Source organism: Chamaea fasciata, unplaced genomic scaffold (genome assembly GCF_029207755.1).
Source record: "Chamaea fasciata isolate MVZ Bird 193981 ecotype frontalis unplaced genomic scaffold, bChaFas1.0.hap1 SCAF_3, whole genome shotgun sequence".
Taxonomy (NCBI): domain Eukaryota; kingdom Metazoa; phylum Chordata; class Aves; order Passeriformes; family Sylviidae; genus Chamaea; species Chamaea fasciata.
The window spans coordinates 30,034,691-30,062,158 of NW_027094088.1; the positions used below are offsets into that span (position 1 = coordinate 30,034,691).

Sequence of the window (27,468 nt, forward strand, 5' to 3'; positions counted from 1 at the left end):
GTAAAAATTCTAGCAATGACAAGACATCTCGGAGCCAGGACCAGACTGTGGTGGGCCCAGACCTGCCTGTCCACAAAGTTCATCAGTAGATAGGCCAGAGGTATATACATCTGACTGGCTAAAACAAAGCTGCTGTCAAGACTTCTTTTACTCAGGACTAAAAACCCCTTCCATTTCTTTCTCTGTCTCAGAGCTGCACAACTATTCATAAAGAAGATACATGTTTGGGGAAAAGTTCATTAGAAGAAAAAACCTCCAAAGCAAACAACTGGAGGAGACTTGGAGCAACCTGTTCCAGATGACCCTTCTTTGAGCAGGGATTGAACTGGGTGATCTCTAAAGGTCCTCTTCAAACTATTTGGGAAGGGGATCCTAATTTGCTAGTATGAATAAGACAAAGAATAACACTTGCAACTAATCCCTTTACTGAGGGACTTCAAAATTGTAGGGGTACTTGACCTTACTCACAAGCAAATCTGCAGAATGAGACTTTGCTTTATGTGTTGAAAGTGACTTAGGATCAAACTGCACACAGGTCCACACACCTAACAGAGGCTGGCATCCAACAAGCTCTCAGAGCTCTCTGACTCTGCTGCAACATACATGAAATAGAGCAGCAAAAAAGTGAGTTGTCACTCCTGCAAACCTGTGTCTGCTAGACAGGCAGCCACATACTGCTGGAAGAGATGTCATCTAAAGTAATTTTGTTCTGTAGCATGCGGCCTGCAATGGTTACATTTCATTTCAGTGCTTCCCCCTAGTACCATCAGAGTCACAGCAATGGCTGGTCTTGAAAATTAATCATGCTTCCTTGGCACCTCATTTATTAACCGGAGTCCAAAAAGACTCCTTAGTGCTGTAACACCATTAATAGCCAACACAGTACTGCTGCATAATTAGAAACTGTGGACAAAAATAATATGAACTCTATGCCTTTACAGAAAGCGTTATGCGAAACAACAACCTGCAGCAGACCAGATGCAATGAAATACAAACTAAATTTCTAGATCAACAAAAGCAAGTTATTTGGCAGCAGTCAACACAAACTTCTTTTCAAAGACGTATTTTTATTTAAGTAACTATATAATTTGAGAAAGATGGAAGCTGGCACCCCAGATGGTACCCTGGAACGGCAGGGCTTTATCAGAGGCAGGCTGCCAGTTTAAAATTCCCTGCAAGTACTGCACTTTAAAATAATCTTATTTCAGCTGGACTGCAAGTCTAAGTAGAGCCTGCAGTTGGAAGAAGTTACAGTTCCCTGATTTATCATTCAGTTAACAAATATACCACATGTTTTGCATGGCACACAGGTATCTTCACATCACACTGATTAGGAAATGATGCTGCAGTAGGCCAGAAATAGCATCTTGCAGCATTACCAAAATAATGTCACAATATGGATTGTTTAGGCTGCCTCTTATATAGAAGGATTTATTTCAATAATGCTATATATCTCTTTAAAAACAATGCTGGTATGTCACAATTACAGGTATAAAAAGGAAAACAGAATGAGTGTTAAAAATACTTCCTAACAGTAGAATGAACTTGGATATTTAAAATGGCAAATGAAACAGGAACTCGAAAGAGAAATTTTCAGGCCTTATAATTTCACATCAGTTGACAGTTACACTTAATTAACCATTAAAACTACCCACTCCATCTCTTTTTATAGCAAGAAAAGGAGAAAGCTTTACTGACTGGCAAGAGCTTCCATTGAAAACAGACTTGCTACAGTCCACCAGAACCTCAGGAAAGCAGGGGTAGACACGTATATGGGCTATTACTTAATTCTTAGCCATTCTTGATCACCAGAACAATCTAGGCTATGATGTAGGCAGAAAAGCAGCATGCTGCTGTTCAGCAGAGGAGACAGTTGCTGGTCTGGGAAAAAGAGAAACCAGAACTACCTACATCCAAGCAGTCACTGAAAGAAGCACCACTTGAATACCTCCTAAAACAGAGCTCCTCTATTGGGGCAGAGACAGCAGTCTCTCCTTCTTGAAACCACACTAAAACCCAGGCAAAACAGGTGAAGTATTTTCTCTGGTCTCTTAACCGATATTTATCTTAGTTGTCCATCCAGACACTTGGGAAGGAAGTAGGTGTTTTCTGGATAGCGCCACTTGAAACTTGAGGTCTGTTGGAAGTCCACAGGAAACTGGTGAGACTTATAGTGCTCAGCTGCTGACCTTTAGCCATCTTTCCCTTCCCGTTTTCATGAAAGGAAAGGTTAGATCTAACCAAGTATTAAAAAGATATGAAGCCTACATATGTTGTTTTTACATATCCAATATTGATTTACATGGCAGTCAAGGTCACAAACACCACCACCCCCCCAAAAAAAATGGAATCAACACTTAACAAGAGTGCTGCTGACTCTGGAAAGTCATTTCCATAGAAACTGGTCTGCTAAAAAACAAGGCAATGCATTAAAATCAGTCAGCTTTAAAACGTTCATTCTACCTTGTTTTTGCTGATCCAAGTGCTGTTACCACAGAAACAGGAGAAGCAGCTGAACCAGCCACGGGGAGTTGGGAGCCAGAAGTCTCATTTGTCGCTGGGCTCGGCCAGCTGCCAGCCAGGCACTGCAGGTGGAGATATCCACTGCAGCAGGTATGGACCTCGGCCTCCAGGCACTTCAGCTCAGGGGGAAAACCAGACTTACACTCTCCTTAAAAAACAGGTTATTCTACACCATGTTTGGCTGAAAAATCCACTAAAACACTCTGGGGCTGATGCAGACCCTCCAAGTCTTCCCAGTAACTCCAGTGGGTCTTTAAGACACAGGCGCACACACACAAAGCTCATCATCATTTTTTATCTTGGTTGCTGGTGGTTTCAAATGCCAACTCCTCTTGTCACATCCTCATCTCATGTTAGAGGATGCTTACATTTTTCCATTTCCCCTTTGCCTTGCCCAGTGGTGACAGAGAGAAGTGCTACTGGAAATATTTCATGGCCTTCCAAGGAAGATGAATTGTTCCAGCTTTGCTTGGCACTCTACTGGTCAGCTGCCTCCCTTGCTTTGTTCCATGAAAACACTCCCTTATCTATGCAAGCTGATACCTATATTTTTCAATGCTGGGTACAGTTACCTCATTTATTGACTCTGACTATGGAAACAAAAAGGCCTATTTGCTGAGAAAAACATTCAGGTCTTATATTATAACCTACTATGTAGAAAAGGCCTGATTTATTGGTATTATAGCATTGCCTGATGAAAGCGCTAATTGTGATGTTCAATAGTTACTGCAATCTATCAAAAAAGGTATAATTTATCTTTCAGTTAATCAGAAAGAGAATATATTAGATACTTTAAATAATTAAGGATATTAAAAATGCATTACCAAATGTTTATCATTAAGTAAACTGGCAAAAGAAGAGTAGGATATTTTACAGCAGTCTAAAAATAAAGATGTCTCAGGTATCTCCTCTCTGTCCAAGCATGCGTTAAAGATTTATATCTCACTTGATGGGAGAAGAGCAGGAGCACCATCGCAGGGGTCAGGCTGACACTACATAAAACACTGAGATCACACAGCTGTGGGAGCAGAGGTGACTGGCACAACATCAAGGATGAAAACACACAGGTGAACCAGACAAAAGAAGAAAGTGAACACAGGGACAAGAGACTGAATGGAAAGAACAGGAGGGAAGGGAAATGAAGCAACAAGAGAGATGAAACAACACTGCAAAGACAGGCTACAACCAGAGAAAAAGAAAGGGGAATGACTTAAAATGCCAGCAACAGTGAAAACAACAAAAAAACAATGACCACAAAAATCTTAATTTTATTTTTCAGGATAGCAGCTGACAAGCTGTAATACTTTAACTCATAGCAAGCAGAAAAGGCAGCAGATCAGACAATCTCCCTATGAGGCAAAAGCTGTGAGAGAAAAAAAGGTAGCTGGGTGCTTTTTAATGAAAGACGCTGAGCAAACTGCATCATAAAGCAGCCAGTAGGCAGATGAGAAAGTTAAATAAGCCATTTTAATTATCCTTTCTTATTGCAGGCTCACAGCACACTGCTCTCATTATGAAAGGGTTACAAAAGTGACATTATCAAGAGTGTGCTCTCTTGGAACAATTAGTTTAACCTAATGAACACACAGCTCCCATAATTAGCTCAGGAAAGTAAGAAATACCCAACTGTTCAACCCCATAGTGTAGACTAAGGAGAGAAAACTGCAGCAAGAAGAAGGCCTGCCAAAGAAAGAAACTACAATGATGAAATTTCAAATGCAGCTAGAGAGGTATTTAAAAAACAGAAGCTGCTCCAATAGAGACTTCAGCTTTTAAACAGAAAGGACAGAGAAATAAAACACCCCAATTTTAAGAAAAAGGAGTAGAAAAATAAAGCACAGCCCAAGTGGTTGGAGTTTTTTGTTTCTTTTTTTTTTCTGAAAGGCAGTGCAGAGCATTTTCTGATCAGCTCCATTTTTATGAGTTAACACCTGCAGCAGCATTCAAATGCCAACTAATCCCACTCGCTGCAGAGCTCCAGCACGCGTTAAAGCCTAACGTCAAACGTGCCCAAGTATGGAATAAAGCAATTCCAGCGCGGGGAGCGCGATCTGGCACGATAGGGAACGGGGCAGTAAGAGGAGAGCCTCTGGGGCGGCCGCAGCAGGACACAGCTGATACCCAGGGAACAGGAATAAACACACCTCGCTCATCCCACACACCCAAGGTTGCTCCAAGACTATTCAGGAGGTAGAGCTGAACGCACTCCCTAGGAAAGGCCATTCCGTGGGCTACAAAATTATTATTTTTAGAAGAAGAATTAAAAAATATTTTACATAAACATATTTTGACTGCTTGTTACCAGCTACAAAGCAGGAAGGAAGAGACCCTGTTTAGCAAGCCTGGGTCTCGTACAACTGGACTGTCCTTCCACCCTCTCGTGACTCAGTGACTTTCAAATACTTCACATACCTGTCTGACAAGAGCCAGCTGCAGTGACAGGTAGAGGATGATTTGGTGATCTTCAGGGGCCAGGACACGTGCTCTTTAAGGATGACCACACAACACAAAAAGAAAAGTGACTGTTAGATTGCACTTTGCAGAACTCCTTCATCATGTGTCACACAAGCACACAACAAAACCCAGTCTTCCCCCACAGAAAACAAGTCCAGTAATGGGGGAGCACACTGAAACCACACAAAAAGCAGAACAGTGCTGGCCCAGCTAAGCCAGAATCCCAGGAAAAAGTATGAGACACACAGCTGCCAGGATATTATACAACTTACATGCTCTTTTCTTAAATGCCACTTAATATTTTGGAACTTGGATAACTAATATGGAAAAAGGAGCTCTGAGCTCATAATAAACCCATCAAAGCATTATTTTAAGTAATTTAGGTGATGGACATAGTTGTCTAACTTGTTCCTATACTGCCACTTTTCAAACATTAAGAGAGGGTTAGGTTAGCACTGAAAAAGTAGTCACTATGAGCACGTGGAGGACTAAAGATCAGGAGCCTGTGACACAGGCTGGTGCTCAAACACAAAAAACATTCTCCACCCTGCAGCTTCTAATCTAATTTTTGACAGCAGACTCCTAATTTGGAAAGGGAAGACACTGAGGGAGGAATGATTTGATGACAGGAGCTGCACCTGGACCAAAACCAAGGCCATTACTTCTCAAGCTTGGACTCTAAGATAGTACCTTCAGTCCACAGCAGGCAGCAGGCACTACACTGAAGCGAAGCCTTGGCTAGAGAAGGCTGCACAGTCTCCAGTTCCAGACGCGCAGGCCCTTAGCAAAGACTTGTACAAGGCAGGGAACAGGGATGGACAGCCTGGGCAGAACTGTCCCCTCTCAGATTATGCTAGGCAAGAAACTGCAGTCTGAATTTGCTAGCCTGTGGAGAAGCCATTAACCAAGGCAAAGATGGGATAGTGCCTTGGGGAACCTAACCTAGGAGGAAAGGTGGGGCAGCAGCTCATCCCACCTGGCAGCCCGCTCCAGGAACCAGTGGATTCTCCCCTTGTGACTTGCAGAGCTCACTCACAGCTCTGCAGCATAGGGAAGTCATTTCACTTGGGAGAAATGGGGAAGAGGAAGGTCCCTCATAGCCAATTAACATTCCTGACCTCTTTCTGGGCTGCGTTCCAGGACACCAGGGAAACCTGCACCTGCACTGCCAGGCCCAAAGTGAGCACAATTAATGTCCTTATGAGGAAGAAAGGACAGGCTGACAACACTGGTGGTTAAAACTCATGCCAAAACTATTGATTTGCTAATAATAAACAAATAACAACAAAAGAACTCCTTCAGGACACAAACCACACACCATTTTAATGGCAGCCACTTTTCAAATGCCATCTTGGCTCGTGAGCAAGAAGATTTTGAAGCTGATTTTTATAACTAATGGCTTTAGAACAAATTAGTTTAGTATGGACTGAATATGACCTGTAACTCTATTAGTCAAGGTGGCACTCAAGTGCTCTGAAGCAATGCCAAAGAAATCAAGGTGCAATTACTACAGACCAGTCACTAATTTCTCCTTCCACTTCAAGAAGCACAAAAAAACTCCCAAACCCAAATAACCACAACCCCCCTACCAAAAAACGCCCAACCCCCCAAAAAATTGCAACAAGCAACAAAACTCCACAAGATAGAGCCCAGGTTTGCAATCAGGTGTTAAGACAGGGTGAGCCACCTCTTTACAAAGTGTCTGTTGTGAAACCTCCAGTAGCCTCTCCAGCAATAAGTAATGGGAAAGCTCACAAGAGTATAGGAGATGATATTAATGGTGCTTTTGGGAAGAAACAAAGGATTATTATTTTACTGCTCATTTTCCTCAGAAGGAATTAGAAAAACATTTGGTGCAATCTTCCAACTGAAAAGGCCCCTTACAAAGATGTCTACAGCCCAAACCACGGCCTGAGAGATCATACATGTTCTTCAAAAAGAGGTGAAAAACAAGGAAAGAAGCCAAACTTAGGCATTTAGAAAAACACTAGTAATCAGCTCACTATCATATATTCCTGTTGGCTGAGGTTTGAGTAACTAATGTTTGGCTAGAAGTTTGTCTGCCTCCTAGGCAGAGTAAAGTTACCATGAAAACAAATCACAGCCAAGGGGAAAGGTCAAAGGATAAAAAAAAAGTCTTAAAGCAGTGCAGAACCACAAGTTTTTAAAATTGGTCAGAAGTTAATGTATGACATTGGAGTCCACAAACCAGTGTGACTTAAAAGTAAAAGTACACTTCTGATACAAATAGTAAATTAAAAAATGGCTTTTAAAAGTTTTCTCTCAGATCTCCATAAGGTAAATATCCAGAGTTGTACCTGTGGTTTCAGTTCTTGCACTCACTACAAAACCAGTGTAAGATAAACATGTTGGGCTCCTTCTTGGTCAGCACCAGCAAAACAGGTAAGATCATTTAACATTGTTCAAATTGCTAAACCTGTACTTTGAGATACCAGAGATGTCAAGTTTTCTTCACTTACGTAATTATGACCACAACAAACTCAGAATTGGATACTTCAGACCAAGACTTTGACCACACAGAATCAGATACTTCAGCCCAAGACTTTGACCACACAAGTTTCCATTTAGTTGCTATGTGTAGTTAGTAGGCACCTACATTTACAATGGGTTGTAAAATGTGGATGTAATTGTACAAATGTAAATAACTGCCTCAACACCACCCAGTGTATTTTGGGTGGTGTAATTTAATTGTAACAGGGCCAGGAAGCTCACACCTTATCTGTCTACCTCGCAGAACGGACAAAAAGGGGTCTTAAATCAAGCAGTTGTATTTGAGATCTCAAGTGTAGCTGCACAAGAGTGTAATTCGCAGTTGCTTCCAGGGTGGAGCCATTGTATCAGTTTTCCCCAAGAATACAGGGATGAAGGAGAGGTGAGTGGTGCCTGCTTTGCACCCCTGGCTCTGGAACCTCCTCTTCCAACAACAGCTCACGTAAACACTCATTAGGACAGCAATTATTCTCTCCCCTAGGTGCACTGGTGCCAGGTAACCCCAGAGCTGCCTACACCCTGATGGTGAAGGTACTTTCCCACCATGATGGAAATAGGCTTTTAAGCCTGCTTCACAGAGGAATTCAGACAAAATTAGCTTTCCATGTTTGCCAGCTGGCATCGTGTGAGGAAGCTGCATCTCCCAGCACTGTAGATCTCACTGCAGTTAATTTGGGGCTTAGGCTTTTTTGGCAAGATGGCAGAACAGTACTCTTACCTTGGATATTCAGTCAAATAGTCACTGCACTGCACTGCACAGTCATCACAAAAATGGTTTTGACAGACTGCTGCTGAAATCTAATGAACTGTTTTCAAACTTTCTGGGAAGGACGCCTTATGCAGAGGAAAAATAAACATAGAAAGAAAAACTTTTCTGAATTCACGCAAAAAATACACAATGCAAGTGTCTACAGAATTCCTACTCACCTCTCCAAAGTCTGAAGTGCTTTCTTGTTTAATTCATCCTGAGTGCTCTTTAGAGTAGCTGGGGGACAAGATACAATGCCATTTAAGAGTTAATTCAATGTTGCAGATTAAATAAATGAAGGTACAGAGTATTTCAAACTGGGAGTGTTAACACTGTAGAAATCTGTGTGTGTTTCTGCGTGTGCTCATTTGACATGAATTCTCAAATTCATTTTTATTAGAGATTATTTTAAGTCCTTTGTTTGATATATTGAAGCATTTTTTATTTACATATGCCATTGAAGGGGTCTGGGAGAAGGGGCCAAACACTAAGTAGATACCAAGAAGGTAACAGGCCCTCAGCCAGGCTGCTGCAAATGCTAAAAGCAGTAACCTGCAGCACACTGACTCAGATACAGACCGCCCCCACCACCATCTTCATGTAGGAGGGCACTGCAGGTTGAACACCAGAAGCCAAATCTACAGCTCTGTGACAAAACATCACCATCTCTGAGACCACAACAGACTTGTAGGTTACTTCAGATGTGGCATTAGCCACTAATGCCCTTCTTCCATGCCTCTAATTGCTTGACTAATGGATCCTGCCCAGTATGCACACGTATCAATGTATAAATTAATTCCTACCTAAAACCAGAAAAGGAAGAGAAGAATCAAGCTCTTGTTATACCCGGGTATCATAGATATCGTCAATATCAACAGGAACAGAGGAAGAGCTTAAAAGAACATGGCTTTCTCAGATCCAAAACATCTGGAAACCTAGCGCTTTTAGAAATGCATTGGCTGTCTTGTTCTGGTTCTTCGGTTTTCAGATTTTGCAAAGCAGCTGTTTCTAGTTCTGCCTATCCTGAAATTGAGAGTTATTGATCAACAGCATAAGGAAGTGATGAGTAGTTAATCCATCAGCAAACATCACCCATGAATATATCTGATCTGATACATCAAGTCAGTGTATGCTCCAAAACAGAAAGTTACTAAGTAGTATATAATAAGGCAACAAACTCAGTGAAATTCAAGTACTCTTAAAAGTTATCAAGAAGAAAGAGATGTGTTCTTCTGCAAGACCTGCAAAGGTAACCAGTTTCTTTGGATTCTGCAATATGTCAGCGAGTGAAATTTTATAAGTAAATTATTTGCTGCAGTAGCTATAGTGATCAGACCTCTTTTATTCCTCCATCCTCCAACAGTTCTTCAAAACACCAGGTTCATTTGGGAGGAACAGCAAACTTCAGGATTCCCTAATCATAAAGATCAGAACTTGCTTAGGCCACAAAGCCTACTCTAAGTATGAAAAACTGATGCAAAAATTTGTATTTTAAGTAATAAATTTACAGACATGGACTTTCATGTAAAATGCAGCATCTATTAAAAATACATCACTCTCAGTAGCCTTATATCAGGCTGCAAAATACTGGATAAAGGTAACAAAGGAAGAAAATTTGGGAAACAATTTAAAGAACCAATATTGATGTAAACAAAAATGCTTGAGGAGACATTGGAAAAGATTTGATCGTACCTATAAACATCCCTACAGAAAAAGAATCTGACATTCTGTTTCTCATGGAAACTGCGATTCTTTATTTAAGTTACAGAGCAATTCTGAAGATGTCACACAGTAAGAACGACTGAAAGACATGTTACCATTTGTCCCTCAAATTAAACACCAAATGGAAAAGCTAGAACTTCTAGCTTCCACCTGTTAAGACATTTGACTAATGTTCAGCTTGTAGTCAGAAAAAACCACAAAATATGTTGTGGAAATGAAGTGATTACAACTAGTCAGCTTTGCCTCTGCATTACTGGGAAACAGCATGTGACTCCCACCTCCCACAACATGGACTGCATCTTCAGCTACCACAAAGTTGGAAATCTGGTTGTCCATCTCTAGCCTTAGATGAACATATTGAAACTTGGCTTGAAAATACTGAGTGCTGACTGCTGCAAGTTAACTATGCCATTTACAGGGCCTTTACAGCTAAAGGAGATAAATTAGGGGAAAAAAACAAAGAACCAACATTGAAAAGTGACTTGGGGAGAGAGGCATAAAAAGAAGCTTGGCCATCAGGTCAAGGGAAGTGATCCGCTCTGCTATCATGAGACCCCCACCTGGAATGCTGTGTGCAGCTCTGGCATCCAAAACATAAGACATGGTTCCATTGGAACAAATCCAAAAAAGGGTCATGAAAATGGCTGGAAGGCTGGAATACCTCTCCTATACAGAAAAGCTGAGAGAATTGGGGTTTTTCAGCCTGGAGAAGGGTCAAGGGAGGACTTACTTACATCCTTTTAATACTTAAAGGGTGTTTTTAAGAAAGACAGAAGGTTATTTTTTAACCAGGTCCTATAGTGATAGGACAAGGGGTAATGGTTTTAAAGTAGAAGAGGGAAGATTTAGATTACATACAGGAAGAAATTCTTTACTAGGAGGGTGGCAAGACTCTGAAACAGGTTGCCCAAAGATGTTGCAGATGCCCTACCCCTGAATTATTCAAAGAAATCTGCAACCCACTTGTGTCAATGAAAAGCTCTCACTATAGACAAAGAAAAGTTTGCACAAAGGAAACAGAACCTGGTGGGTCTGATTAAACCTTAAAAATTTGTGCTCCGTTGTCCCAGGTCGATGGTACCGAAGAATTGTCCTGTTCCTACCCAACTTTACTTCCTGCGAGCATGGCTGCTGCAGTTCCAGCAACTAAAACAAAATATGACTTATTACTTAGATTAAAATAAACTGCAAAAGCACTCTGACCAATGGGAGAATGGCAGTGTACTTTTGGAAATACCACTTGAGCAGCCCAAGATTACTTTTCTGAAGCACTCCTGGTTTTTAGAAGAGCTTCAGCCTTACTAAAATTCAACAGGTTCTTCAGCAATATTTTGGTACTTAAACACAAAGCTGTGAAATCACACTTGAAAACAAAGGACGACAAGTTCTGTCTTAGCAAAAGCAGTTAGAGCACAGCAGGAGTAGTGAATGCACGGAATGAAACAGTGCCGAGGATCAGGATCAGCACTACAAACATGGGGACAGGAATCGAGTTCTAATCTTGTCTGAAGCACAGTCAGGTCTATTTATGTAATAGATTTGTTTTGTGGGAAAGAATTCTGTTTGTAATGTGCAAAACTGTTCCTTTATGTGAATCACAATGTGAGGTGGGGATGACAGACAAACGGACTTCATAAATACATTTCTGATCCAAACTAGAACACTGCTATGCATGTACCCTTTTGCAAATATGTCTGAGTTTCAGAAACTATTCCCTTGTGTTAAGACATCTAATATGGCACAACGTACAGTTTTAGCACACAGAATTATAATTAAAGATTGCATGCACTGTTATTTCCAAAAGTAAACATTTTAAGTTTGTTCACTAATAATTTATTCACTTCTTAGTGAACAAATGTGTGGGGGGCTTAACATTAACCAGTGCTGTCCATATACTGACTGTTCATAAAATCCACAGACTGCCAGAATGAGTTTCGAATTCAGTCCTCGATCCATGGCCTTCTACCAAAATTCTAAATGAAAACAGAGATACAGCACACTCATCTCTGAAAAAAGAATGAGGGACTGTTAAATCTACAAAGATTTCACAATTTGTGAGGTGGTGATGTGAGGTAAGAAGAGCACTTATATTTCACAATACTTTCTCAACCTAGTCTTTCCTCTTTAGCCTTTGTTAAATTCATCTCACCTTTCCCTGTCTTCAGTGAATTCTTCTCCAGACCTAAGGGAGGAAAAGTTGACAGCAAAGCTTATGTCAAAACTGTAGTTATGAGATGAAGAGGAATGGTTTGCTGTTGACATTGACCTGTTGAAAACTGATCTGCAGAAAATGGACATTAACTACAAACAGGAGGCTGGGGCTTCTACGACTGCAGCAAACGTGTCAATGACTTCCTCTGTGGACACAGCTTTCAGCTATTTCAAAGAGACTTATTTCAAGAAACATGTAATTAAACTTTAAGAATAAGGAAGCTATCCAGCATAAGTTTCAGGAAGTCTTACTTCCTACAGGAGCTTTTTGCAAATCACAAAGAAAAGGCTTTAATACAACTCCTCAGTGCCTTTGTCACACAAGAGGAGAAATACTATCTAAAAGGTTATATTAAAATAAAGGTTATATTAAAAAAAGAAAGCCTAACTTGGATGGAAGGCTGTAAGCTTTAGAAGGCAATTGGTCAAATGTTTCTGAAACACTCAGCTACCACTGAAAATACTGATCGACTGAAAGTCATCTCAACTGGAAAGTTAAAGGAAATCTCATATGTACACACACAGAGATGTGTGACTTGTCTGCATATGTCAGTAAGAACTGGTTTAAATACAATGATAAACAAAATTGACAACATGAGGCAGGATTACATCACAGAACTGCTGTCTTTCAGCATGTTCTAGCTTGGCTTCCTCACTGTCATATGCTATTCTTTAACAATGCTAATGAAAATTGTCTTGCTAGTGACAATTTGACATTTTCCAGTAAAACACAGTTCCATATTCATGACCATCATATGTATGCTTTTGAAGGACTTAATCCATTTTATTAAAATATAATCTGCAAGATAGAAATATACTCTTCCTATTTCCCTCAAGTAGCTGACTGACTTGTCCTGTTGCCTTAAAGGTTAGAGATATGATGAGAAGGCAGATATACTCCACTGTTTCAAAACATAAATCTGAGGCTAATCTGAAAATAATCCAAGGCAGTTGTTGTGAAGACTGTTTGTTTTACATTAAAAAAGGACACAATATTGAACTAATCTCTTGAAAACTCAAGAGATTTCCAGAAAGAGTTTCCAACTCACATTTTGCTGCACCAAAATATTTTTAGAGCCAGAGTACAGCACATGCCTCTCCAACTCCATTCTTTAGAAACCACCTTCTCTTCATACTGAAGTTTACAAAGAGATCGTAAGGGACTAACATAGAAACCTTCTATCTCTGAAAATAGTCTCTGGGATCTTGTATAGCTACAGAACACGGTTTAAACGACGTCTAGGCAAAATGCCTTAAAAACTAGGCTGTTAAGCAGAACTTTATTCCTAGTGGACTTAAAATATACATGCATATAAGACAAAGTTCAGGCTAGGAAGGACATACTTTTTGACATGAACTTTCTAGGGAGAACTACTCTGAGACAGAGAAATGGAGAACTGGAGAGAGCTGCAGTGACTGTTAGTCTCTATGATGAAAAGCAGTTCTCAGAACAGCTGATCAGATATGGCTGGCTGAAAAACTACACCAGCTTGCACTACTGAAGAGCACAAGAACACTTTCTCATACACATGCCTTGCAGAATTCTGGTGTAAGTTGCAAGACCTGCATATTCCATGATAACATAATAGAGTAATTTTAGCTTTGATTCAGGCTTCTTTGCTGGAAGAAGTTTGTTTGTTTCTATGGAACCTATCTGAAAGAAAAGCCATTGCTTGCATGAGGGCAGGACTGCCAAAATGATCAGGAAACACACCAGCTCAGCCATTATTCAAAGAAAATATGTTAGAAGTCATAGAATAAACAAAGACTCTTCCCACCTGTGAGCTTGATGAAGGTCAGAGCTAGAACTCACCCAAACACTTCAAGCCCTTCTGACTACAAAGCACCAAATCTGCAGGAGCCCCTTGTCCACTCATTCAAGATCCAAGTAAGCAGCATTAAAATAAAATACTTCTTACATTCAGTGGTCTGTTTCTAGTCAAATCCACATGTACCAGTGAGGCAGATATTTTTATCTTGTTTACTTCCAAGTAAAAGAAACGACATCACAGAGAGGTTGAATCTCTGTGGGGAATCAGTATCATGCCAGGAACTGAAGTGAGGCATTTCTGACTCCAGTTCTTGGATTGTATTTCTTTATGATTTATGAGTGGGTGACAAAAATATGAAAACAGATGGAAAGTTTAACTTTCTGTTGTGCAAATTTAAGTGAAAAAAATGTATTACAAATATTCAAGTAAAGCACACCAAAACCTGTCAGGTATACTTGGATTATCACCCCCTAAGTAATGACCTGCATTTCTTCCTTTACCTAAAAATTTCCCTTTTATTACCCCAGAAGACAATTCTCTGAGCAAGTGAACAGTTCCCACTTATCTTGCAATCTGATTGCTTTTCATGTCTAGTCAGCACTGAAAGCAGATTTTCCAATAAATTCCCATTGCTTGCACTGAAGACTTTGAACAAATGCTCTCCATATAACACACTTGACAAACAAGTAACTCACCATCAGTAGCTTGAAGGCTGTATGTCAGGCCCAGTGCCAGGTAACCCTTTGCTAGGGACTCTCCAGCATCCTCACCCAGGTCTATCACCATTTTAGCAAAGTGTTCTCCTTCTTCCAGCTGCAAAAGAGGTAGGTTTAGACTTACAGCCATTTTCTCTATACTTGCTCCAATAAAATTTACCATTAAGCTTACCTGTAAGTGATCTGACAGCCATTCACACAAGGGCTTTCAGTAGTCCCCAGTGAACACTCACAGAAAGGAGAATGTAGAAGGATTAGCAAACCTTGGTGCACGTGCACAGTTTTAAGAAAAGTTTGGGTTTTGCACCCCAAACTCTTTCCAGATGTTTAAGATTAATCAAGGACACTATCTTATTTTATAGTTCCCTTCACACTTCAATCATTCAGCCTTAAATGCAAATGCTGGATCAGCTGGACTACTTGTACCCTACCCTAGTAGAGCATTGAAAGGTGTAACAGGTTTCTTCCTTCAAAGGAAGACCATTCACTTATGCTGTCTGATTTTTCTATACCTTAGCAAATCTTACTTTCTTTTAAAACACTGCAAGAGTAAAACAAGAAGCCACTAACTTCACTGAAAGCTCTCAGCTGCTGCTTGCAGTTCTGCTGACACAAGGACGCAGAAATTTCAGAACACAAATTTTCATCTCAACTAACACACTACCCTGGCAGCTCTTGCTGCACTCGCCAATTTCTGCATCTTTTGCAAAGACACAATTTCCTTGAAAATGCATTTTATATTATAGATAGTAACTGGAGGAGAGAGCAGTCACAATCTTTCAGGATCAGCCTCCAAAATGATGAAATATGTAAGCTGGTCTCTTCTACTACATCACAGACCACTCCCAAAACCTTCCTTTTGACACATACTTATCAGCATCTGTAAAATCTGAGTTACTGGTAATTTTAAACAAAAAGAGTAGTTAAGTATTTTATTACAGAATGGAATGTTTCTCATTTTTAACTTTAAACTCTCATTAATATCACTCACCCTTTTTAAGTAGAAAAGACTAAGACCTTTATACTGTACACACCTTGAAAGGTGTAGGCTGGAGAGACATTAGCAAAATTTATAAATAATACCTGAAAGACAGAGCCTACAGGAAGATTTCATTCCTGTACAAGACAGTATGCAGATCCTGTCAGCCATATTCAGAGTCATCTCTAATCAAGAAGCAGACACCACTACACTATCTCCTCCAAATCCTGACAAATACTCCTTTTGGAAACTTCTATTGCATTACAACTGGGATGGGGTTGTTCAATTTTGAGAAAGTACTTTTTTTTTGTTTGAAATCCAGCTAGTTTAGACACAAGTACTGCGGACATGTGCCCTCTTAATACTCAGCTTTGTCAGACTTAAGCACCTCATGGCTCCTTAACATCTAAAATGACTCACCCATAACAATCTGGAATTAAAATGCACCATCAGACAAGATATTTGCCTTCTTCAGTGATCTGTTAATATGCTACCTATGAACAGAATCTACTTGACTTGATGTAGCATCCTGTCAATGGGCCTCCTAGTCACATCACTTGAAAATATTCAGGAGACAATATTAACTAATGGCTCCATAAACAAACAACCTGGGATTTATTAGAGCGTATCAAGCATAAGAAAATTACTTTAACATAAGCCCAAAGAAAGGCTGAAAAGTGCAAGTGAAGAAGCAAATCACCACTGCTTGGATGTCTTCCTCACTGGTGCAACTCCCTGAGGCCACAGAATTCAAACGAGATGTAGAACAACTTTTCCCCAATTTTTGAAACCTCAGATCAGTCAGTCCAAAGACCAACACATATGTAATCATCAAGGCCCTTTCCTGAAAGCACTATGAAAGCATTAGTGTTGCTCATTGCCCCGTCAGCTGTGAGTGTGGAGGCCACAAACTGACACAGAACCCCTCTTGCAGAAGACTTGGACTTGCCAACTTGCCAAACTGCAAGGCCTGTCTTTGAGGTATAAGCCAAAGCCTACCAAAAACACTGGAAATAGTCCCCCACCTACTTCAGTAATATTCAGATCACACCCTTAAACTCTGATCACATCAGGAAGACTGATTTGTTTCAGGAGATTTCTTAACCTGTCAGTAGCCCTACCAACTTCCCTGCCACATACTGGAATGTGTTCTGGACCAGAGCCTAGGACAATGAAAGAAGTGGCCCATGATTTGCCACATAGGAAAAAAAACCAACCAAACAAACAAAAAAAACCAACCAAAAAACAAAACCCACAAATGAATGACAAAAAACACTCCTATACAACTATAACTGAATTCTTCATCTCTCAGAAACTTTTATGTAAGACATGACATCTCTGCAGCCTGAAAATTCATTATGCAACTCTTTGCCACCATAAACAGCTGTATTCCCACTCTCTTCATTTTCTTCTCCTCCACACACACACTTTCATCCAAGAAGTCTCCATTAGATGAAGGAAAGAGCTATACAAGGAATTCTAATGACTAGTGAACAAGAGTAGGGGTGGGTAGAGTATATGGAAAAAAAGATTAAATGAAAAGTTTGAAGCTGAAATGAAGACATGTAAAATTGGAGAGATTTTGCTCCATCATTTCTCTGAATGGCCACCTGACAGTAATTCCAGTGTCTGACTGGAAATACCTATACTGCATAAATCAGTAGTGCACCATTCAGCCTTCCTGCCTCCCAGTTACCCAGGGCCACCTGTCAGTATCAGATTAATCTAATGAATGAATAGTTAAAACCGTAACTTTTCAGAGTGGCTGAAACAGCACTTCTAGCACATTCTTGTAAACATTCATTCATACTAAACACGAATGGCACTTTGACCAGCCACAAAGATTCTTATGAATGCAAACTTGGGTCAGCTGAAGTCTGCTTTGAAAATAAGTGGCCTCACAAACTCCAGCACAGCTGGTTCTGTTTATGAGAACATTTACTTTTCCTTCTTACAGCACTGAGACACTTCCGCTGCCAGCCCTGCTGTGGCAGCCATCTGCCCCTTCTTCTACCATTCTCCTACTCTTCAGTAATTCTGGGCAAGTGTGAAAAGCCAAACCTTTCACTCACATCACCCACTGTGAGGTTTCAACTCTCAAGTTCATCAGTCTTGCAGATGGCCTGGTCTGTGAATTTCTGTGAATCTGGAAAGTACTACCTGAAACGGGAATAACTCCCTTGGGACACACTTGAGGTAACCAACTGAACCGCAAGCACTACCAGATTGCAGTCTGGATAAAAGCTCCCCCTCCATACACCCCAGTGAGGGACCACAGTGAGCCTGAGCTGTGATCTGCCAGTAAAGCCATGTCTGTGGGGTGCTTAAGGACACAAGGTGTCTCCAGTCTGTATTGTGGAGATGAGAAAGGGAGGAGGGAAGGCCTACCATGTTATTCTCTTAGAAGCAACAAAAAACAAAATCTCAAAGCCGTCCCTCCAATCTGGGAGGGACGTTCTTACTGTTCTAACATTTTTCTACGTAGGTTGCACTGAAAGGCTGGTGGAGAGGAGGGCAGCATCCCAGGTTGCAGGGAGAAGTTCCCTGCCTCCAAGGTCCCTTGCATGGAAGAAAGCAAGCATGGGGTAAAACGACCTAAGCAGAACATTCTGCATTTTGAACTCCAGCTCCATAAAGTGTCAGGATGCACCTGGAACCACTAGCTAAGCGACCCCTCTATCACACCAGAAAACAAACACCTGGAACCTGGAGAGAGACAGGGTGCCAAACTGTGAACTGGCACCAAGGAGATGGGAATAATCTGGAGCTGATTGGGATTTTTTTTCCCTTTCACTTTCTCCTTCATATTTGATAGAAAAAGAACAGTTGCTAGCTGTGCTATCCTGAGGGATGTTTCCCCTGGTACAGAGAGTGGCTGTTCCAGCCACCACTGTTATTTGGCCACAGGTTTTGGTGTGTGCTGAAGCCAAGCCCGGAGGCATTCTGACAAGGGAGTGGAGAACAGCAGGTGCTGTCCCCTGGCCTAATGCCACCCAGCTGGTGCCCAACTGCCACCCAGATTGTTTTTAGAAAAGCTCAAGCCCTACCCCACTGAATCAACAGCTTGTAGGACTAAGTAGGAATTGCACTTCTCACCAGCACACATTTAGAGTAACTTGGGACAAACAAATCAATGATGTATAGCAGGGTGAAAACAGCACTCTATTGTGCCAAAAGAGGAGCACACCAAGGAAAAGGCAAGAAATACATCATATGACACTGGACTTAGAACAGCAGACAAGGTTAATGAAGCAGGTGAATTTGGACACCAGTGACATTGAACAATACCCAAGCGCGTAAGAGATCAAAATCCTACAGAATGGATATCTATACAAAATTACACGATGATAACTAGCTGAATTGACTGCTTCTTACCATTTTCATTACACTGGGTTGTAGCTGTAGAGACTAATTCAAAGAGAAGAATATAAACATCGTGAAATGAGAATGATAAGAGGAAAAATGCAAAGGAAGAAAGTGGTCTATAAGGCATAGTCTAATGAAAAAAGTTTTGTCCTACAGCTGTTTACAGCACACAAAGTCAATCATATTATGTCTGTCAAAAAAAATCCTGTGTTTTCTATTGCTGGTGTAGTCAGCATTTGCTCTCTATGTCACCCTTGTTCAGACCACCAATTTAGTCTGTAAACTCCGCCCCCAGCATTTAGGAATACTCAGGCCTTTCCTGCACTGTAGCTAGAGGAGTTTGTTCACAAAGGTGATGTACGGAAGAGAAAATTCTTGGTCATTTTTAATGTCCAAAACCCATGCAATTGCCCCAGAACAGCAGTGGTGGTGTAATTAAGAATGTCTTTTAAAAGACAGAAGAAATACCTAGTAGCTCCTTGCCTTTGCCTGCTTTCTCAGCATCTCTGGTGATGCCAATCCTCTCGGATGTCCATCAGCAGGCCGAGTAACTCCAGTAATAGGCCTAGATTTCATCTTTCAATATTATTCATACTGCACTACGACCTAAGCATTTCCAGGCAACTACAGGGCTCCTAAGTGACTGGGTACAAGCACGTGCACAACATTTACTATCTATAGTGGCAGGGTCAACAACAGACAGAAGGGGAGAGAAACACTCTGATTAAGTGGCCTGTGAAAGTAATGAATGGGAAGCCGTTACCTCAGAAGTATGCAGCTCTGAATCTACATCCTGCCAATCCCCTTGCCACACACACACCGTGACGTGACGTCCTGGCCTCATGGTATGTCTTACTCAGTTTTTATGACTCCATGCACAATCTGCCCTGTTCCAACACCTCTTCTTCTCCCTTTCCCTGACTGATAGCATGATCTCTGTCTTCCCAGCAAAGTGTTGCAGCAGAGCACTTTGCTGCGCATACTAGTTCAAAGAGATGACGGAAATGTCTGAAGTACAACACCATCCTGAGCTGCAGCTTTTGCCATGAGACAAAGTCCTTTGAAAATCTGGTATTAGATGATAATACTGGCATCATTTGATGCTACACAAGTTTAACATGCCACCAGTATTGCTATTACATCAACTAGGGCGTGATGCAAATGATAAGAACATGCCTCACGTCTTCCTGCTTATTGTCAAAGCAAAATTCTAGAAGATTCAAGCCTATCCTAGGACTATAGTCCGTTCTGCTCCATGTGTATTTACAGTATTTTCAATAAGCCTTCATTGAAATCAACGGAGTAAAGGGGCAAAAAAAAGCACCAGGGTAATCCTAAATGCCTCAAACAAGGCTGCTACAATGGAGAAATTCAGTATTTAATGCTTGCCTGTAGGAAGAAGTTCCATTTTTAGTATTTCCCCAACACCTGCCATTACAGGATCCTGGAGAACCTAGATTAGTAGTGAAATTAACAGTACTGTACTATTAAAATATTAAAAACAACAACTCATATACTGTAACTCAAAGTCACTGCCAAAATAGGCAAGTGAGCATTCAGCTGAGACCATGCCAGGGAAGGCTGAGTGAAAGAGGAAATTGCAGCAAGCCTTTTAGTGAGCAGAACTCTGAATTTATAGTGGAGCAAGGCAAAGCAACCTCAGTATGGACATATTCCAGTGCAAGCTACCTCAACTCTTCTATGGAAATTTAAAACAATACTCTGATCTACAATAGTCAAAGACTTCACAGTGCATTCTGGAAAGGTAAAAGACAGTGGGTTAAACATATATGGGCTGTTTGCTTGATAGAATCATCCACATGCAAGTTCAGCAAACGGTTGTGCTGAAACCCCAGCAAGCTGGAAGGCTTAGCAGCACGTTGCCTCAAAAGTAATTCTGAACCTACTACAAAAAACACTTAAAACACCTGTGTAGTGGTTTAGGTACAATATAAAAGGTCCAACTTTGCTGTACAGGTCTGACTGCATCCTGATCATACAAATGTGGTTTACATACGTGCATTCGTTTCAAAGCTTTTCTGGTCCTCCAAGTCTAGTAGCTTAAGCTTTAGAATTAATGAAGTATTGATTTATTATTTACACTGGATTTTTTTTTAAATTTTATTTTTGTTTTTGAAAACCTCTAATTCTGAAAAAGGTAGCCAAAACACTGCTCATACCACTCAGTTGTTGACTGCAGGCCCAGTCCTGAAAGCTACTGGTTGATGGGGCAGACCATCTCCTGATGTAAGCCAGCATGGTACCCCTAACATGCCAACTTACATCAGTTAACGATCTGGTCATACTGCCACAACAGAAGCCGGGGGAGGCTCAGTTTTTTTCTGCACTAGGCTCTGCTGTATATTGATTTGCACTGTATGAACGCATCTATGTTTTCACTTTGATTTGTTTTGCATTGGGAGATTATTTCATAGATGTGATCGGAGCATCCTCGATGTTGTAAATCACTATAGTACATTTCAATTAATTTTCTATTTTCCCAGCTCTTAAAGCGTGCTGAGACACCATGTACAAAGCCAGCAAAATGAGTTAAGTGGTCACTAGATTAATCATGAAAGAAACTGTTCTGTGTTTTTCATGACATTCTGTAATTATCCATTTGCATAAATATTGTGTTTTGGGGTTTTTTTTTATTGCTAGTAACTGAAAGAATAGTAAAGTACCGCTTGCCCATGGGCTATAAACAAACTGGCTATAATAGTGCACCATACAGTAGACAGATGCAGAACACAAATTAGCTGTTCCATTTGGAAAAATGGTGATCTGATTTCACCCTTTTCCTGCCTAGCCAGCAATCAAGTACACAGATATATTTCCTAATTGAAAAATTAATCATATTTTATATGTTCTGAAAAGGAAGATGTATTTGAGTATTTGCAACTGCTAATGTTTGTCCATTAGACTGTTCCTGTCCCATGTCTATCCTCCTTTCTATTTATACTGGCATTGATCAGCCTGTTCACTTCCAGTTTAAATTATTCAATTCTGATTTGATTGCCATGTAATTTAAATGCAAATAATTACTGTAAGGATGACATTTAGAAAAACAGCTCTGCTAAGCAGGAAGGTCTTATTAGGCACAGGAGTCTGCCAGTAATATCAGAAGCACCCCTTTGACTAAGAGATGTGGGAACCTATCATTTCAGTTCTTTTAACAGATGATCTAATTTCCCTTGGACTCCCCTTAATTAAAATCTTCTATACCATCATCAAGTTTGCTATGAGGGTAAAGCATAGGCCACTAAATGAAAGGAAGGGAAGAGGGAATATTTTTAATTTGGTTTTAGTTCATAAGGCTGTGCTCTAGATAACTGCAGTAAAATTATCCTCTTGTGAAATCATGATTTTATTTCATAATACCCCCCAGTTCTGAGCCCGGGTCTGATTGAATAACACTGAAAAGCATTTCACACAATAAAAAAGCAGTACATTGAAGAAAAAACCTTCTTGTTTTGAAATAATCAAAACCAGCTCATTTTTCTCTTCTTCCCTTGCCTTTCTTACTTTTTAGGGTTAGCCAGTTGTTTTATCAGCTCTATGAGAAGTCAGGACATGCTGGATTGCCTAAGCTGAAATTGAATTACAGTCTCACTGTCTTTTCAAAGTAACAAGGTATTTTTATATGCTAGCTGTGCTTTGAAAACTTCATCAGACATACTAAGAGCAGCATTTAACACAGCTGTAATGCCTCGCTTTCACACTGCTTTAATATCTCTAAGTATCCAAAAAAACCCTTATTTACTTTATTTTGAAAAAATAACATTCACTGTGAATCTTTTTGTATCACTGAATGACTTTCAGCCCTCAAAATTTAGAGACTGAGCTGTGGGTACAAGAGAGTTAAATTGCTCCAAATGTAGAGCAGACGTAGGTTGGGCAGTTCAGCAAGGATTCCCTGAAGATACTCAGACTTGAAGATTTTTCCTAGAAAAAGATGCTGCCCAGTTTTTGCTGACTCACATATTAGCTTAACCACTACATCTTGAACAGAATAGTACATTCAAAAACACACATAACCAGACATCCTCCCTGATGGTGATGTAACTAATCCCACTCAAGTTTAGCTGCTGAACAGCAGCTTTCATCAGACAGGGATGTAGAAGGTGGGGAGGTGGGGAAAGGGAACAAAACAACAGCAAATTGGCTTCTACAACTTTTCACCAAGATCTGTGCAGATTCTTCTGGTATTTTCTTTCATGTTTTCTTGCATCTGTGTTTTACTTCTCTTTAGCAATTGTAATCCTTCACTGACTGCAGGGACACCTCGTGGTGAGGACAGGTGAGAGCAGCAGGCTGCAGTTCAGTTAATTAGACCAAGCAGAGAAAGAGTGACAGATGTTTCTGCTCCTTCAGATAATCAGAATTTCACAGGCACCAACTTCCACTCCCACTCTGATTCTGGGGCGTATATTAACACATCCAGAACACAAAACACTGACACAGCAACTTCAAGAACAAAGAACTGAGTTGTCCAGCAGACCTGAACTATTTAACTGTCCATTATAACTATTAACTTGAGTCTTCCAGGGGCTACAAGAGTGGCTGATTCAACGTGCCACTCAGTTGAAGCAGCAGTCCTCATAATGGCTGTTATGGCTTTCTCTCTTCCTCCTTTCTTCAGTGTGCCAGCAAAATACATTTTAATGACTCACTGCAAAATTTCTTGCAGGGATTTTCATTTTTTATAAAAGGCACACGTGTGTATGATTTTTAGCAGGGATTCCCTTTCTCCCCACTGCAACTACACTGTGGCACTGTCACTGCAGCACCTAATCTGTTACATAATAAGAATTGCATCAGTTTGCTTACCCAGTGCAGTGACCCAATGCAGACCTTGGCAGCCAGGAGAGGAACAGTGGGATCTGTAGGTCGCAGTTTAGCACACTCTTTGAGCACTGACACAGCATATGCCGACTGGAGGGAGGAGTGGGAGAGAGGAGGAGGAAATACAAAAGGCTGATTAGACAATGTTGTTGAGAGTCCATGCAAAATACTGCAGTGACATGTACAAAGAAGTGCTGTGGAGAAAAGAATCCCATGTCAGCAACAAGTCAGCAACTTTACTCCCACCTCCACATGCAGACACATGTGTGCAAACACGCACACAAGCACACTCTTCCCACGCTCAGAGGAAACATGCCAAGGAGGAGCCCTGCCTGTGCACTTCACAAGAAACAGTTTTCTTAGCTATCAATGCACTGGTTATTTTAACCCTGCCCTCCCAAAGCACAAGAATCCTGCTGTAGTTTCCCCTTGCATAAATTCATCTTCCAGTAAGCCAGAAGGGATCACAAAGACCTTATCCTCTGGCACATTCACATTTTAGGCCAACTTCACTCAGAGAGGTTTGTTCAGCTAAAGTAACCTGCTCAGTAGGTTGTTTTGTGTCTTCTCCAGTTCCAGGATATACACAAAAGCGACTGGGACCCCACCATACAAACGGTGGAAGCAGATCAATACACTGTTCAGTGGGGGTCCAGGCATGTGTTAGAAAGAAAGCCCATAAAACTCTTGCTGTCTTTCTGGTGTTAAGTTACCATTAATGAGGATGTTTTTTAAGATTAGCACTTGCTAATAGTGCTTTTGATCCCAATGTGCTCTGCAAACATTGCGTTTTACAGCACACATTCATGACTGCCACATTTCAGACACTTTAAAGGGGAATGAAGAAAGCTATGGTCTGAGGCAGTGATGAGAAAGGCCACGTCAGACAGTAACAAGGTGGCAGGAGTTGCCCTACCACAGTCTCCCAGCCCATCCCACCTGAACCACAGTTCGTCTTACGTTTATACCTTCCTCACTACTGACCCTGATCCATGCCAATTTTCTCATGCTTAAGCTCAAAGGGAAGTTTTATTCTCTTGGAATTTCTCCTTGCATGCCTGTTTCCTCCCAAAGTCTTCCACACAGTCCCAAGACACGATGTTCCTGCTCAGAAGCACGTGAAATAGTCATGGCCTTTCTATACTACAGAAGAGCTTCAACAGAAGCTTGCAAAGTCAAACGATCTGCTATTCCCACCAGGTCCTGGGCATCTCCTCCTCACCCCCAGGGGCTCTCCCTACCAGAACTCTGACCCACACAGGGCAGACCCACACTGGGTCTGGTGACTGCTGCAGTCCCCTGCAGCAACACCACAGCTTCACGCTCCCACTGTCCATCAGCAGTTTCTCCCCTCACACCAAATCAAAGTGGGCTGCACCGGCCAGCTCCTTCCTCCACAGAAATGAAGGTCCACTTCTTGCTACTGAATTCAAGAGCTTGATTAGGTATTTGCTTGGAAGGGAACCTGGAAAAATGGAAAACCAAATGTACACCAGCCATGCCCACATTAGGGCAAAGAGGGGTTTCATAACCAATGCAGCAGGGAGCAAATCCTCCTTGAAAAGCTTGGGTACCTGCCTTGTGGTCTGAACAAGAGCAGCAGCAGCCCTACATTCTTCAGGTTGCTCCCACCTATGCAGGGCATCAGGCATGAGCAGTAAAAGTGAGGAAACATTTGCTAATTTAAAATTCAAAATGCACAGTTTTCCTGAAGCCAGAAGGAAGCTCGTCTCAGACCAAGGATGGAAATCAATAAACTTTGTCCTAGAGCTTGAACCATTACTTCATCCCTCTCAGAAATAAAGACAAGTAATTCAACCCTGAGGTATAGGAAGAAACACACTGCTGTGCTCTGTTGCCACGAGCTAACTAGCATCCCTCAGAATGAACCTCACTGACACCTGGCTATTCAGAACAAGTGATATGTCTCAGGTTTTAGTGGCATCTTATTCTTCTCTTTCACAAAATGCACTGAAAGCAGCTGGTATTCCCAGCAGCATCATGGATGTGCTGGAAACCCAAGCACAACCCCATAAAAGACCTAGGCTGGACATCATCTTCTTGCCCTCCTGCCAATATTCCAGCCCCACACGTGCTTCCAGAAAATAAATAAACATGACAGCAGGACAATATGCACTGTGACAGTACATCTGCAGCTGAATCCACCAAACCTTGCCACCTCACGATGCAAAAGTGAACTGCAAAGGCCAGATATGTAAAAGGCCATACACTGTCCAGAGCCAAAGCTTGCAAAAACAGACACAAGCTCAACCCAGTGGTCATTTCTCAGCTCTCCACCAGCACTGCAACTGCAGGGAAAGCAGGAGGCACCTGGGAGCTGGTGGCAGCTCTCCTGTGGGTCAGCACAACCAGCACTAGCACAAACCAAAGCAGTGACAGGCCTGTCCTAATTTGGGCCACAGCCGCAGGACCTACACCAGAAGAGAAATGACACAACCCATTCCTTGCCAGTTCCTCTTGCATTCTGCTCCCTCCCCATCTGCAGGTCAAGCCAATGCCACAGCCTCCAACACCCTCAAACTGCAGAGCCCTTCCCATGTCCGTGCTGTCTCCAGCCTGTTCAGAAGGCCACTGCAAAACAGTAACGACTGAATGCTGCACTGTAAAAATACCCCCTGCCCGCCTCCGGGGGCTTTAGCTAGCTCAGTTATTAGGAGGCTTTGGAGGGAATTTTTACCAAGGACAAGATAAAGATATCAGAAGAGGCCCTTTCCCCAGAAGTTTTGTCCCAGGCGTTTATTCCTCAAAATTCCAGGGGGAAAAGAGAGAGAACAAGGAAATGCGAGGCATTATATAGCCCCCCGCTCAGGGAAAAGATAGTTGGACCATAGCCAATGGGGTCAGAGGAGGAAGGAAGGGTCACTCTGTGTGGTAAGGAAACTCCAGGGGGTCATAAGGAAGAAACCATTCCCCTAGAGAATTACAACACTGCACAGAAGGTCCCACCTACACCCAAACACCTCAGGTGTCAAATCACTTTATTACATATGCACTCGAGAGCTTCTGAACACAGATTTACAGACCAAGAGGCACAGTTTCCACACTGCTCCTAAAACATTTACAAAGTTATGTCATTTTAAAGAAGTTTATAAAATTTGCAACTAAACATATGGAGCAGAAGTGGTTTTAGAAACAGGGTGACAGGAAGCCTTTCTCCCCAGCTGCATTTTAAAAATTCAAGAGATATTATATAATTTCACCTTGAAAAATTTACTCAGCAGATATTTTATACAGATGATGAAAACATTAATGAAGGAATGTCAGAAGAAATAATATCCCACTCCCACAGTGACCTTACTTAGGGGAGACTGGCATGACATGTAATATCAAGGTTTCTTAAAGATACTAATTACAGACACTAATAGCCAGGGAAAAAATATCAAGCACTCATTACTGAATACAGATATCACTGGTTTGTAAAAACATTTAATATGAAACAGTGTTTGTGCAACATTTAAATAATCTGGTAATTAAAATGTACATATTCTTTCACTTAGTGTGGGTGGACCAGGCAGCCAAGTGCATTGTTTGTGAGATTCACTGCAAGGCAATAATAATTTGATTTATTGGTGAAGCATGTTTTGAGCAGAGCAGAAATTG

At 41.3% G+C, this 27,468-nt stretch overlaps 1 protein-coding gene across 7 annotated transcripts in view; it reads right to left on the reverse strand.

Moving 5' to 3' along the window:
• The window catches only part of TTC7A (tetratricopeptide repeat domain 7A), a 168,215-nt gene that overhangs the window by 89,831 nt on the left and 50,916 nt on the right, over nucleotides 1–27,468 (reverse strand). For all 7 annotated transcript variants that reach the window (XR_010719970.1, XM_066178467.1, XM_066178471.1 and 4 more), the window contains 4 exons: nucleotides 23,833–23,937; nucleotides 14,637–14,754; nucleotides 8,416–8,473; nucleotides 4,936–5,008 (listed from right to left, as the gene is read on the reverse strand). Coding sequence is in view for 6 of the 7 variants with exons in the window: in XM_066178467.1 (XP_066034564.1) it covers nucleotides 4,936–5,008; nucleotides 8,416–8,473; nucleotides 14,637–14,754; nucleotides 23,833–23,937 (354 nt within the window). In the remaining variant the exon portion in view is untranslated. The remainder of the gene's footprint in view (nucleotides 1–4,935; nucleotides 5,009–8,415; nucleotides 8,474–14,636; nucleotides 14,755–23,832; nucleotides 23,938–27,468) is intronic.